Raw genomic sequence first — 16,541 nt, 5'->3', positions numbered from 1 at the left:
TTTGCAGAACATTTGTTATCCATTGCTAGAAAATGACGGCAGTATCCTTCTACTGAACTGAGGATTATTCCATTGAGCAGTATTGTGGGACCTAAATACCCTGTCAAATAGCAGGCACCTGGGCCTGGCCTGCATTGTCATGCATGACCTGCATCATCATAGGATTTTAACTGGCTGCTCAACTCAGGAACCAGACTTGTCGAAGCACCTGCTTTGAATATGTTTTATATCCTTCAGCTCATATTTTCTGTGTTACCTGTAGTTTTCTCACTTCTAAGAGCATAAATTATAAAACCTTCAAGACTGTGAAAAGGTTTGGAGTTGGCTGTGTAGATGTAAAGAAAGAGAGAGACTTAAAACTTTTCTCAAACATTCAGTATTATGATCACGAATCCATCTGTCCTCAGTTTCAGCAGAACATTGCTGCTCTTTCGCTTTATTCCATCTCATCATTTTCAGTATCATAAGAATTACAGACACATTGTTTGCCATATTTTATATCTGCTTCTCATATACCTTGCTGTTATCCTCTCTCTGACCCAGCAAATCACATTCAGTGTAAACACATTTTGAGGAATGACAGCAAGATTATTATAACTGGCCTCTAGATCCAATATTGTTATACTGAGTCATTCCACTCACAAATAGATCTATTCCTCAAAACAAACAAAAAAACAAAAAAAAAAAAAATAGGTTGGGAAACTGACAGGTAACGTAACTGCCATTATAATGCTGAAGTATATCCAGCCTATTTGCATTAAAATGCAAATACTCGCTTTTAAGTGAATGCTGTCTTAAATGGGTTGTTTTCTGAAATTAGAAATATACAGGAAGAAACCAGATTTGAATGACACCCTTTACTGCACAGCTTCCCACTACCGAAAATAGTTCTGATGATACTACTGTCCTGCATATGAAACAACTGACTTTACACTGGGCAGACATCCCTGGGTTGTGGTGAAAGTACTCGTATTCAGTATAAAGATACCAAGCAATGATCTATACTGGACGTCTGTTTACATGCATTCATCAACATATATTTTGTGTGATCTTAAAATTCCATATGACATTTCTGTTACATTTTCTCTGTTTAATCCAATCAATTCCTGTGACTATGCTGCCTGTTTGCTGTTTTGAACTTGTTTATAATGCACCACAAATAGTATTTATCACAGATGGCTAGCATTCAAAACCCTTGAACGTGCAGAGGAACATAATGGGAATACCCATTCTCTACTGTTTGCAACTTCTCAGCTAAGACATTGTCAACCAATGAAATGTTACATTGACTGTTAATGTAAAACCAAAATCTATACATATACATATACTGTACATACAGACATATAAATTTTTTCATCTATTATGGGCAAGTTTCCCTTCTGTCTGCTGTTGCATGCTGTCTTTAGCTTGAATGATTCAGTAATTACCCAGGTAAACCCCTGTTCCCTCATACATAGTTTTGATTTGCAGCAGTAGAACAACATACAACATCCTCCTCACACTTAACTACAGTCAGGTCAGAATGACATTATATTATCCTTCACCTCACACACTCAATCATGGGAAGTCTGTTAATCCTGAAAATGAAACAACAGAGAACAAATTAGAGACCTAAATATTCTCAAACCCACACCCACACCCACACCCACACACAGAAACACATATGGGGGAGCAGGTGTAGAAAAAAAAGAGCCCAACTGAAGCATAAAGCACACGGGACACCTGGTCATCTGCACTCTTTTGTCCTTGCATGAACATCAGTTATCACCCAAAAGGTTTTTACAGTATGTTTACCCAGCATATAGATTTAATCATTTCACAAAAGATGATGTTTTCAAAATGTAAGAGAGAGCTTCCTCCAAAGCTCTTGATTTACTGGTAAAAAAAAAATTGTAAAGGAGACATAGAAATGAAGAAAGAATTTGAGCCCATTTTCCTGCATGTCCTGAGTGAATTAAGAGCTGGTCATTAACTTTCTCTCAGTTAGGCATATCCCTGGAGATTACTTTGGTCTGTTTTTCCTTCTTTTGTTTCTTCAAGATTTTTAACTTTTCCCATTATCCCAAGATGTAGATAAAAGAAACATCAAAACATCAGTGGACAATAAATTACCAAACATTTTGAGTTTGTGTCCAGTACATCATGTAGTTTGTATGATGTCCTCTTGTACTGTATACGTTGATGTACACAATTATCTGTTTTCTTCAGGCAAGTGTACACGTGCATATATATGTGGTAAGAGGATCACAGTAAAAATACATTTCTTGGGTGAAATATTTCTGTTAATCATCCTAAAGATTGTTCTATCTAGTGCAAAATGCTGGACGTCAAAAACAACCAAGCAGTAACTATAGTTTTTTACACAGGTTTTCATTCATTCTTTAGTGGGCACATAGAAATGTCATTTGCAATTACCATTGACTTACACATGATCATACACATACACATGATTTGAAGATCATTTTAATGCACAAGAAATGTTAATGTCTCTTAAGGGTTGGTTTACATTACTGCATGAAATACCAGATGCTCTATTATTCTGAATACACAATTTTCCCTCCTCCTACAGTGTTGTGAGGATTGACAGGCCAAGACCCAATCACAGACCCAGTAGGTAAAATTAGGTTTATTTGAAAAATCAGGAAGCAATGTCCAGTCCAAGGTCAAAACCAGAAATCCAGAGAGCAAACAAATCCAAATCGTTAGGCAAAAGATAGGTCAAAAACAAGTTCAACCAAGGTCAAAGCCAGTGATCCACAGGGCAAACAAAACCAAATCTTTAGGCCAAAAACAGGTCAAGGTAAACACAGTCAAGAGTTCAAATCACAGATGGCAAAAATTCACACAGCCAGGCACAGAGAACAAGCAGTCACAATCTGACAAAGAACAAGTACAAACACAGGACTTAAATGCACAGAACAATTAACAGCAGAGACAGACTATTGGATGAAACAAACCAACTAATGATAGGGCTCAGGTGGTGGTCGGGGGGAGGGGGGGTACACAGGGACAAACAGAAGCACATGGCACGACAATACACAAAATGGCCAGCAGGGTGGCCAAGAGACACTGGCAGACGTACTGACAAGTGTAGACATTTGCCTTCAATTTATTTGTATTTCCAGTTTATTTGTATTTCTGAGAAAAACGTTTCTTCATGAAAAATAAATGCAGTGAGCATTGAACTTAAAAGGAACATGTAAACTAACATTTCCATCTGCGTATAATCTGTTATCTAGACAATGTAACAGTACAATACACTAGAATACAATAATAATAGAATATACAAAGATAGTGGTTGAATTCGGTTTAATTAATCATTTTGATTCTGCTCCTTTATGGAAATACTGTTAGGCAAGATAAAAATACATATCCTTTCATTGTTGTTCGTAATTTCATTCTTTGTTTACAATGTCTGAAATGTTTGTGCAGTTTCAGGCTGTTTGTTCAGTTGATTTGTACAAAAATACATAGAGCCGTCATGGTAACTAAATAAATAAATAAATATCATTTTTGCAAATCTTAAGGAAAGGAAATTTAAATTAATTGGACGAATACAGATTGCTTCCTGGGCCTGATTGGTCAAGTTCCATACCCATACCTTGCATGGGTGAATGGACAAGACATAGACATGAAACTTCTCTTAAAAATATTAATAGATACATAAGGACAAAATAGCAACTTCACTGGTTGTAGCAAACTGACACAACACTGCAACTAAAATAGAGATGCCAGAAATGCCAGTGAATACCAGTGATAAAAATAATTAATGTTTTCATACCTGAGAGAAGAAATACCGGTTCTCCATTTTCTCCTCTCTTTCCCATACATTCATGTGTATGACTTTGATCCTGTGTGTATTAATATACCTTAGCAGAACAACAGCTTATGTTTCCATTACATCAATCCCAATAGCTGCCCCCACCCCGAACTTTCCCAATACTGCTGATCCTTTTCTCTCTCTCAAATGCTGAGACATCAGCATAGGCACATGCATATCTGTCAGTCAGGCAGAGAAGAAAACTTGAGCAACATGGTAAACTGACCTTTAAATGAGCAAACAATGATCATAAATACCATATGGAGAGAGAGCATGAGGGAGAGATTTCAAACTCTGTTAAGACAAATTTGGGGAAAGCCATTAAACCTACAAGTTAAAGATAAGCAATTGTTAGCCAAACAAATACTCATAAGTGTAATATATTTCTATACATGCACCTGTTTTTATGTACAAGTCTTTGAGTCCAGTCCTTTCATCAATAAAACAGTCAAACCTTAAACACCAGAATAGGAATATTTGTGGTCTTTGAGCTATGGCCATGTCAATGCCTGACTAAAATCATTTCCCTCATCTTGGCCATGAGGTATGGCCCGCTGATTTAATTACCACAACACGTAATGCCCAGAATGTGCAAGGCCCTGAAAATCGAAGTATTTCTTTCTCTCAGCTTTACATTGGTGACATTTGAACCGATGTGTTTCAGTAGAAGTTAGAAAGGTTAGTCTGGATCACCCATTTGATTTTTATTATAGTATTCTTTTCATGTGGATATAAAATTACTAGGGTATAGTGTGGTGAACCAGCCTTTATAACGTGTCAAAACAATGATTTTTCTAAGAATTCATCAACAACATTTATAAATAAGACAAACTGAATTGTAATCAGATGGGGTCTGAATGTACAGCAGTTCCTGTACCGACGGTCATAAACCTGAGAGACTAAGAACCATGCTGATGTAGCTTTGTCTGTTCCGAACTGCTTTTTGCAAAGACATTTGATATTCACAGTTGTATCACAACTCATCAGGAAAAAAGTAATAGTCAGCACTTCTGCAAAATTTTACTCTTAGTGCTGTATTTACCCTCTCTGAGGAGGGAAAAATGTACATTTACTTCCTAGATTTAAATAACACAGACTTAAGCTGTCTTTTGAACTATACCTTTATGGTGATCCATTATTTTCTAAAAAATAGACTTCTGCAAATTACCACTCACTACTGTACTACACAAAATTCAGCCAGCAGACCTGCACAAAACCTAGTCATTATATTCTACTGAATGAACAGTGTGGAAGAAGCCCTGAGCCCACTGATTTTGACAAACCGATCACATAAAATTGTCATAGGACATGAAACCATTTACAGAAGCAGGAAGCTAGAGATGTCTGTGGTGAAACATCAAGACCCTCCATCTTTGAAAATGTATATATCATGCCAAAACACTGACAAAAAGATAGCCATTGGATTAGGACGAATATCTTATTTCAGACATGTGCTGATGCACTAAAATATACATGAGCACTGAGGTCTACCTTTTCTCTCACTTCCCTCTGCCAGTGTTACACTGGCCAGAGCAAAATCAGCAATTTTCAGTACTGCAATTTGCCTGATTCTACAGAGCCAGATGGTGATCACTGCTGAATCCTCAAGGCGTTCTCAAGTCATCTGCCCATGCATCAAGACGGATGATCACATTTGCAACCATAAACACAAATTTGTCAGCATTAGACTTGATCTAAGACCAATTTAATGTTGGCTCATTTACTATGTAGCCACCTCTGCAGACCTGAGAAGAACTGGTCAGCATAGTAACTTGCAAAGTTTAATGTGTAATGTGTCATATGGGATATAAACTGAATGAAAGTTAGAGACTTCTCAACAGACATATTATGTGTATGTTGTAATGTTCTCCATTAAATTAAATAATTACACTATCTGTTAGAAATATTGGGGGGGGGGGGCATAACATATGCGTGAGAAACAGTGGGAGTGCAAAATAAATATGGCACTGAGAGGGGCTTGGAGTTAGCTTGTTACACTCTCTGTTAATTGAACTACTGGCAATGCTGATGAGAAGAAGCATTATTCAGCATATCTAAGGGTGCATCTGAATAGTCAAAAAATTACGTGCTATGTCCTTTCCTAACCACTTTTCCTTGACCTCGATGAAAAACGTCATGAGATCAAGCAAAGATATGAAGGAGAATTCATAAGGACTTAGGAAAAGAGAACTGCGGTGCTGAGAGAATCCAACTACACTTACACTTGGCTGCGTAATTATGTGACGGCGGATGGCGTTGACCTGGGTCTGCCGTGGTGAAACTACAATGTTCTGAAGATGGACTACAAAGCGCATCTTAGATACTTCGCTCCGTACGCTCTTACCGTGTTGTTTCATGCAGGCTATTTAACGTGGACAACCCGGTTAAAAATTACTTCCTTAACAAGCCTGGAATTTAAATTTTAAAAAAGGAATATAGGCTACCAGTCACAAAAGTGAAACGAATGGTTGCTCACGTTCACCCTCCTGCCCACTCATATTTATCGACATGAATCCCAGTTGGTATTATTGTATGAAAATAATTATCACATTTATGCAAGATAGCCGTAACATGTTAGGCCTACAAATTTACTACTGTACATATCATCATTCTTAACTTTCAAACATGTTGAATTAAAAACATCATCTGGCTTTAAACTTCTCATCTCCCTTGTTGGTCATGTTGATATGATCCATTTAGAAATAGAATTTAATTTGTTTTGCAATTACTATTTGTACTTCCGTACTAAGACTTTCTTTTAAATAGTTGGAAAATTGTTAGTAACAGTTTAATTGTTTTCTATTCAGAATTTAAGAAAGAACGCATGAGCACGAGGCGGTTTGCTCGAGCCGTCCTTTTATAGTCAGAAATTGTTAGAAACTGTTCAGAAACTGTTAGCTTTTGGAGAGCATATACGTCTTTTGACCGACACCATCACTTTGTCATCTTACTTTTATTATTTTATTTTACATGTATTGAATCATCAAATCATTACATGAGAAAACTTCAGCCAGATAATCTTTGTGTCGCGTCAAGGATATGCTTGACACTGTCCCACGGTTAGTAGTGTTATATTCACGTAAGCGTTTGTTTTCCTGAACGGCCGAATGGTGCATTGCTTTAAATGTTGCTGCCGCAAAGACGAAATGATCTCCTTTCCTTTCGTAAAGGATGGTTCAGTGTACCCTATGCTAAAGGAGATAGGAAAGGAAGCACTGAAGCATCTTTCCTTAGCATTTAAAGAAGTCGACCAGCTCTTATCATGGCTACCACTTGGATACTTCCGCGGCATTTCACTTAGTTAGGAACCTTCCTAAGCAAAGACTATTGCACCCTTAGTTTGCACATTGAAAGTTCCAGTCACCTGTGCGGCAAAAATGGAGTGACACTGATGATGTACTTTCTGGAGGACATCTAGTGGTGGTTGTAGTGATGCACTCAATTAAAAATAAATAAATAAATAAAAACCACTTTACATGGGCACAAAAATTCACAAGGATGGGGATCAAAGAATATATTTTACAATTTTTTAAATGTAACTTTTAACAGTAATTTGTACACATCACCCATGTGTTGCAATGACTGAACAACTGAGCAGACTTCTCATGCAGGGCAGCTCTTTTAAGGACTTTGTGAATGTGCTTATTTACAGATTTTTGAAAACACTTCACTTGGAGTGGAAGCTGGTGAGGCCTTGGTGCCCACCCGCACGGTATGCTTTACCAACTCTCAGCAGACGCACAGCAATGTGGATCCCTCTGGAGGTCATACTTAATGCTTGTTGCAGTTAGCTAGACAAGATGCCTCACTAGCTGTGTGGTTGTGAAGATCACACTGTTTGTGAATGTGTGTGTGTGTGTGTGTGTGTGTGTGTGTGTGTGTGTGTCCATATATATGTCAAGAGCTGGTGTGAAAACTCAAAGTCCAATTTATGCAGCATGCAAGATATCCCACAACATACAAATGAAGAGAGAGAGAGAGAGAGACTGTTGCCTGTTGATGGGATGGCAACACTTACAAATAGAGCAGAGTGATGAAGAAATACATCTTCTTTCTCATGACAAGGCCCAAGCCGATCTAAGGTCACAGTAAAATCTCAGAGGTTTAGGGTTCTACCTGGCTTTCATAGACAAAATGAGAAGAGGTTTCAGGGGAGAACATTACAATCAGAAATGTCTCACTTCTACTTGTTCTAGCAGTGTTGTTGGGTTATCACTTGAATTCTTAAAGACATTAAGCATGATAAATAAGCATTTTGGCTGAATCGGACTACGCAGCCTCTGTGTATACATACAACAACATCTGTGAAAGTGTCATTGCTGGTTACGTACCCAGAGCAGGGTTTCCACTAAGATTTTTTCTTGTCCATCTGGTCTCCGGAAAGAATTTATTTTACCAGACAAATTTGAAACTTACCAGTCATGTTTCAATGTCAGTCTATGTTACAAATGTAAATATAATGTACACCTAGGTTGATGAAAGAATGACAACGACCTCAAATCAGTTTTACTATTTAATGAACAGTAACAATGAAGCAAAACAAACAGCAACGACTGACGATAACCTCAATATTAGCCACTAAAATGTAGGCTATTATGAAACATCTGTAACCTGTAACATCTGTAGCCTGTTTATAAAAAGGCTAGGCCTACATGGCATCAAATGTAGCCTGCAGCTTGCAAGGATGTTTCACTGTCAAAACACAAATGTCCTGTTTAGGGGATAGCCTTCATTATAGCTATGTAATCTAAGAGCATTATTACCAAAAATTCTGACCGGCAAATTTTTCATTTATCGATTTTCTATAAATTTTAACATAGCAAAAACCGGTAATTATGGGCTAACGGTAAGCCTGATCCAGAGTAATGTGAAGTGTAACGGTGATGGAAAAATTCCTGATTTTTTTTCTTGGCAACTGAAGACAAGTGCAATGCGCAAGTGCTTATAGTGTTCTCAGCACTTTTTTTGCAATGTATCCAAACTCATCTCTTATCCATAGAGTGAACAAATAACAATAAAATCAACTATAATAAAAATATTCTGTTGTCACCAAAGTGAAAGAGAACAAATCCTCTCTTATTATACCAGCTTTCCTTTTTCATCACAACTGTCTGAAATGAACAACAACACATATACAATCAGCACTGAAGGAGGAAAATACAGTGGAATTATTTTAATATCACCTCAAATTGTCAAGCTGTATATCTCATGTATATCACTGTGAAATACATAGATTTATCGGATTGCTAAATGTTGATCAATTAGTACAAATGAACCATACTACACAGATTATCAGTTATGGAAAAATGAGGTTGGAGCCAGTCTATTCTGTCAGATGTTGTTCCACAGTTAATCTACAAAAGCAAAAACACACAATGGTCTCTGTTAGACACTGTGAGAAAAACAAAATGCCTTGCTTACATGAATAATCCAAGCATATGCTATATGCAAACTGCAGACGTTCTTCAACAAAGATAGAGATCCTCAGAGGAACTAGTTTGGAGGCAGTTTAATTCAGCCCCCTCCTTTTTAAACTATGCTTGAATTCCTCTTATGACAAGGTAAGTACTACTCTCATATTCTATCCAATATATTTACATTTTTTTCCTCTACCCAAGTATATTTTCTGATAGCCACATGACTCAAACCTGAACACCGTCAATTTGAATAAACTTTTCAATTCTGAGATAGAGAGAGAGAGAGAATTAGTGTGTTAAACAGCACTCACGGACTGGAAGGCAGAAATAAGAGATTTCCAGGTACTTGTAGGTCCCAAAGCAAGGATCAGAAAAGATAGTGTGCGAAGCATGCACATAACAGCTGTGCTTGTCCATTACACCTTTGAAAGCAGGTAAGAAAAACAAAAGTGAGCAGACAGAAATATTATACTGTAGTGTACTATGGTATTAAGTAAATATGTGACAATAAATCTAGGTCTAAATTAACTCACTGCTTGGATACTTCAGTGAATGTTTTAGGAGCAAAGCAGTTTGTATTGGTGATCTGACCGGAAGGCCGTCCAGCAGAGCAAATTGTGCTATCTGTGCGTCCATAATTTGCTGTGTTGATCTGAATCACATAATTCCCTAAAAGGAATCACAAGATTTTGTTGCTGTTTTCAATTATTTTGATTCATTTATTGAAACTTTTGGTAAGCCCACAATTTTAAAAACAGTCAACCCAGTTTAGAAAAAAAACAAAACAAAACAAACGACATTAACAATTAGCACATGCACCAAATGTCTTACAACTGACAAAACCCTTGCTGTTGTTTTTAAGTTATACAATGCATTTTAAAATTAGTACAAAAGGCTATGTTGTGAATCTTGTAGACTACTAGATTTTGCAGAATCAAAGCTCATAAGCCTGCTTGTTAAGCCAACATGTAATAAATGTAAAATGGCTTTGATATGTCTTCACCACTTTAATCAGTGGAATATATTTAATTTGACCTCTTTAGGTCTACCAAGTCAAAAGACAGCACCGATATCATGTGGGTAAAAAATGCATGTTACCACTTAAAGGCATTGCAATATATGATGTGAAATTTCAACTTCACAACAAAATTGACATGTTGTTGAACTGCCACTGAGTGAGTTTTTTCAGGATGTGTAAGATTTGTCATGTGAGACTCACATGTGAGGATATGTAAGACTTTGCTCTTGGGCCATTGTGGGGACATCATACTTGGGACGTTAATAAAGAGAATCTTCACCACCGAAAGATGTCTTCACCCAATATCTTCAGTATCTAACAATTTGGAAATCTAACATTACTACGGTGTGATACTGAAAACTATTTAAATATATATATATATTGTAGTCTTGTAATCACAACCAAACTTCAGTAAAATCCTTTTAAGATCACTGAGATCTACATACCCATCAATGAACTGCTATAATCCCAGTCTTACAAGATGTAGCCCATGTAAAACGTACTCTTAAATGTTGATGCCAAGTTAAAATGTCTGAGTTGTGTTAATATGGTATGAGGGCACCTTTTTGTTCAATGTCAGAGGGGACACAGCGGCTTTATTATGGGTTTACCTTTTACAGTCATTTCTGTCAGAACACAATTTTAGTGTTAATGGGTATTTAACACTGAGAATATTTTTTATCCAGGACTGGCCTCAATCTGTGCCCAGACCCTTATTATTTTGCCATTTAAGAGTAATATTATTACAGCATTACATGACTCCCGATCAAGTTAAAACTTTGAGTGCAGTAATCCCGTTAAAAGACATATTTCAGGAGGGGAAAATAATTATTACAAATTAATATGACCACCATCTGAGCATCCATTAGACAAGCTTAACAATGGCCACTCATCATGAAATTTGGTGGATGTATTGCAGAGATGCTCAGAAGTCAATTTTTGCACATCCAAGGCAAGTCGTAAGTCTTTGGTCACAAGTCCAAATCAAGTCTCAAGCCTTGACTTGTTTGTAATGAGTGTTCCGTCATATGCTGCATGCCATCTGGTCTGCTTAGAACACTGCATTGCTATATCTAAGGAAGTCAAAGCATGTACAGCATTATCATCACTCCTTTATCTATTCGCATACAGCATCAACACTGATTACATGTTTGGTATATGATCACTTTAAAAAGGCTATTGCAATATGAAAAAAATACAGAATGAAAGCTTTCCTTTAAAACGTTAATAGCTGTATTGTGCAATTTTCACTCATCTTTTCAAAATATTCAGCGAACGCCACTCTAATCAAGTTAACCTCCCTTAGCTACAAAGCTAGTGGCAAGTTATATACCTGATGCTGAGCTAACATGTCTGCTAACCATAGGCGCTAATGTTAACTTGTCCTTCACATTACCAAGTGACTGACTGACCCTATTCAGGTGCGTTTTGAGGTGATAAAATCTGATGTGGTCAATCCAGCATACTTTATTTTGATAGTGCACACCTTGCATCTAGCCTTTCTTTAGTTTGGGCCTTGTGTGAAGGCATTACAGCCAAAGGTTATCACAAATGGCACAGCAGGTGTGCTCACCATGGTTACGGTGTTGTTGCTGCAGTTTACAGTCATCTGTGGCCGCGCGTATGCATAAAGTTAAGCCTGATAATAAGGGAGGGAAAGACATCCAGCTCGTCAGATATTTCCTTAATGTTAATGCACCAAAAAAATAAAATAAAATAAAATAAAGATTGTTCATGAGTCCCAAATTTCGAGTAAAGTCGAGTCTCAAGTCCTTTGAGGATGAGTTTCTACTGTTTGCAACTTAAGTGCGATTCGAGTCCAAATTGCAAGCTTGAGTCATATCTCTAGTGTACTGTAATCTCAGCATAATCTCAGCACACCTGGAAAAATTTAGGTGACTTGGGAGAGTTATGATAGGTAAACAAGTTTTATTTTTGGATATATAGTGTACAAGCTTTTAACCTACACTAAGTGATGCTTCAATTGGTTGGGATTATCACAGTCAGCAGAAATAAATGAGTACTTCATTTGCATGGACCAGAAAAATGGGGGTGTGACCTTTTAATGTACAACTATATTCATTACTATGTGTTCTATATTTCGTGAACACATCAATCTATCATCACACAGTTTAGTACACTTGCTCTACATTTGCTTGCAATGGAACAATGAAAAATTCATTGGATGGTCGTTCCTTGGTGGTGATACAACAAAGGAATTTGTAAAAATAACCCTTAGGCTGGCTGTTTGTTGAAGCATATTCAATGCACTCTTCATTTTGAATGGATGATTTTCAGGTAACATTTTAAGATTGCATTTTTTTTTTTGTGGTGATTTTAAACTTTTTTTGACTCAAGAGCACCTATGTCAGCCCTTAACAAATGAGTTAACTATTTACATTTAGATGTAGCACTGTTGCCACCTTCTGCCCCATTTTCAGTCACTGGTGTGTTCTACCAAGCTGCTCTATCATCTTGCTTAAAAACATGCTTAAAAGACAATAGAATGTGTATTAGTATGGCAGCTTATAAAGTCTTTGAAGGAGCACACAATGTATAATCAAATCTGAGCACAGTTCTTTCATTTTATCCAGAACTATCTCTGCTCATTGCTGAGATTTAGTAACTAAGTTTCTGTCATATTGTGTCTGTTTCTGCTTCTCCTAGATTATTGTGAAGGAATGTGTGAAGGAATGAATATCAGAAGGAATGAATATCAGAGATCATTCATTTTTCAGCTAATTTAAACATGTTGGAAGGAGGATGTCAATAGGGATAAAATAGCTACTGATTTAAAAAATTGTGGTGAAACAAAGATCAGTTAAGTACAAGAAGTGAGGACAAATTATTTACCACAGTTCAATTTACTGTATCCAGCTTCACATGTCAGGCTGGTCCCTAGAGGAATGAGACAGAGGTGGTATAAGAACTGATATGTCATGGTTATCATGTAGCTTACCCTTGGTAGATTAAAATAAGTCTAATTTTCATTTCAGATTTTAGTGATAAATAAGAATGGAGAGATACACAGAGACACACACTCACATGCTGGGATGCACTCATAGGTTGTGGTAAAATATTTGTAAGGAGGCTCATGGGCAAACACTGATAAATAACGTGTTAAAAGCAAAGTACTGGAACAAATATATTCTTTTAGATTGTTGCCAGATGACACACAGTGATTACGTTTCAACTACCATTTCTGAAGTGTAAAGTGTACAGGGAGCCAAAAAGAGGTGCTTAAGAAAATATGTCCATGTGCTTCACCTGGGTCTGCCAGCCACACTTTGTAAATGAGCTGCGTTATGACAATATCTGAGGCTGTAAACTGTAAATAGGCAGAAGCTCAAGTGCGTTCTTATCGTAAAGCGTTGAATGTTTGTAAGATTACAAGGCTGAGAGACTGTTTGCTCTCTTGTTTAGCTTGCAGTGCAGATAGTGTTAAACGAGCAGTATTTTGTCTTATAAATAAAACATTATTGTATGAAGTTACAGAATGCCATCATTGTACGAGTAAAACATCATATTGTGCCAGACTTTGCCACATCTCTCATTGATGACAGTAGTGAGTTATGATTCTCTGCTGCCCTTCCCAGTTTTGGAAAGAATTCAACTCTCAAAAATTCACCGTATTCAGTATATTTATACAGCTCATGTGAGCAAATTCAACCAATCATAATGAATGAATTGTCTGGCAAGCAACATATTTCAAAGCTCTAACAAGTGAGTTTGTGTAATCTGTCAGTCAGCTTGTTTTAGATATCTAAGTTATTTCGGTTCACTAAAGAAAAGAGTAACGACCTTTCATAACTAAAACATTTTGTATCAAATCAAGGTCCCACTCAGAGAGTGTGAAAGGGAGTGAGTGAGGTAGACAGAGGTAGATAGATGGAGACAAGGGAGAAAGAAGGAAATAGAACACAACCACCCTTGGTAGATTAAAATAAGTCTAATTTTCATTTCAGATTTTAGTGATAAATAAGAATGGAGAGATACACAGAGATACACACTCACATGCTGGGATGCACTCATAGGTTGTGGTAAAATATTTGTAAGTTCCATAACATGGGTCAGGAAGAGAAAATGTGTGAGGGTTGATCTCACACTCTCTTCTTCCATTACATCTGTGAAAATAGCAGAAACGTAGCTGTTTCAACACACCACATTTAACTTTTGTACAAGCAACATAACATTTCAAATCTTTATTATATCATTATCCTAACTGTAAGGGAAAAATACATTTTCAGCATTTTTTCAGCATATGCTTCTTGCTGATACAAGTGGCCATATTCACAGTTGTGATCTTGTTGTATTTGGTTATTTACAGCCTTACAGCCAAAACAGCTATTTATTATTAAGGGTCCTGCTGGCAAATATATCAGATAGCATCATAGAATGCAAAAAACCTCCACCACATGCAGGAAGGTATCATGCTTAAACTGACTTTGAGTAGAGGTTGCGGTGTAATTCTGGAGAGCAGTCTCTGTATGAAAAGATCTGGTTGCTCATCTGTTTAATGTCTGGTTAATGCTATAGCCACATACAGCAATCTTTTATCAGTACTGCACCTGTCCACACAGCATGCATAATGAAAGCAGTACCCATATTATATTTAAATTGTTTATTTCATAGCAAGCTTTACAAACAAAATATGGATAAAGATTTGCAGATCAAAAGAAAGAGATCAATCACAAAGTACTTCAATATCCAGCCTCTAAAGCAGTAAAGTTGACAGTGTGCAAAGGTCATGAATTAGCATTGTGGGTATTCTCTTGGTCTTATCAAGAAAAAAATAAAAGTAGTTACATTTGTGAGATGAGTGGAACCGCCTGCAAACAATTTGTGTTTGCCAGCTCCGTTGGAGGTCGACCGATACTGCATAATTCTTTGTCTTTTCGTCCATATGTAGCTGACTGTACATTTATCACGCCATCCACTGAAAACAAAAAGTTTGGAATAGCAGATGATGTTACATATTAGTGGTAAATCATGTTTGATATTATCATAAATCTAATTATTTGTGAAGTTCACTTAAAGAAAAGTTAAAGGATCCAAAGAATACGGGTACAAGGAGTAGCCCAATATTTAAACAGCCTTAATCTTTCAGCAGTGCAAGCTGTTTTAGTGGCTGGACATAAAGAAGCAGCCACAGTTGTAGTCACATCCCACTCAAATAAAGATGGGCTTAGGTTGGTTCAATCAAATCTAGTAGTGTGGTAGTGCTGTAAGTTTCTTTAATATCAGGTGGTTCTTGAGTAACTTACCACAGCTCAAATGCTGGACATGTCCATAACAGGTGATTACAGTCTCTAAAAGAGTGAACAGAATCACACATATTCATCAGTAAGCTTATCACTGCAGTTAAAGAGAGATCATTTTGATGTAATTTCATTTCTGTTTTGAGGTAACCAAATATATAATGTTTTTTCTAATACTTATCTTACTCTGCTGTATTATAATACTTATCTTAATCTTAATTTGAATGAATAATTTACATCAATTCTTATCCTTCTGAGCTCATGCAATAATTCAAAATTGCCTGTTCATTCAGTTTTTGGTCCATTTCCCACTACATTTGTCTAAACTTCACTACTCTATAAATTAGATCTTTTCATTTCATGCTATTTGCTTTCGGCATTACTTTTATTCACGATTCATTGCAGTGTGATCCACATTATCATGTTTCAGCTGTTTTTACTTGTTTGCTGAAGCACTGTGAGAGGCAGCAGCAACATACAAAACATTGATATCATTATGATGTTTAAAATTTGCACTAAAAAGTAAACAGGTCTTGACAGAGAACTTGCATCATGGCATGAATTCTTAATGCATTGTCAACAGTGTTTCACTGTGGCTCTCTAAAGACATTGCAATTTCCAAAATTTGGTTTCTAAGAGATGGCATTAAAAAGCACTACATAGCTGAAATAATAAGATACTTGATTACCTGCAGATATGTGCAAACTGGAGACTGCAAGCAGCCCTAAGGATAAAGACAACATTTTAAAAATACATACACACACACACACACACCACACACATATATATATATATATATATATATATATATATATATATATATACACACACTTTGGTAATATAACAGGACTAACCACTAAATACAACAAAACATACAATTCATACTTGTACAGTAATCTCTTTTTAAAATGAAATTCACTATAAAAAATATTAACAAGCAACAATCTGAACTTAGCATTTAGTAACTTGTACCCAATCCACTCATGCTAGTATTATGCCTTTTGAATTTCTTAAGGACAACAGCAGAC

The 16,541-nt window shown here is 36.6% G+C and overlaps 1 protein-coding gene across 1 annotated transcript; it reads right to left on the bottom strand.

The window, feature by feature from the left end:
* Positions 1 to 9,169: 9,169 nt before the first annotated feature.
* LOC115817850 (L-rhamnose-binding lectin CSL1-like) lies at positions 9,170 to 16,498 on the bottom strand. Its single transcript, XM_030781027.1, is given in 8 exon segments — positions 9,170 to 9,174; positions 9,549 to 9,648; positions 9,650 to 9,659; positions 9,771 to 9,906; positions 13,109 to 13,153; positions 14,270 to 14,379; positions 15,062 to 15,191; positions 16,486 to 16,498. Coding segments are annotated over 8 exon segments (549 nt in total).
* Between the last annotated feature and the right edge of the window lie 43 nt (positions 16,499 to 16,541).

This window comes from Chanos chanos, chromosome 1 (genome assembly GCF_902362185.1).
Source record: "Chanos chanos chromosome 1, fChaCha1.1, whole genome shotgun sequence".
Classification (NCBI taxonomy): Eukaryota; Metazoa; Chordata; class Actinopteri; order Gonorynchiformes; family Chanidae; genus Chanos; species Chanos chanos.
The sequence above is the reverse complement of the archived record's forward strand: the minus strand, read 5'-3'. Positions and strand labels throughout refer to the sequence as shown.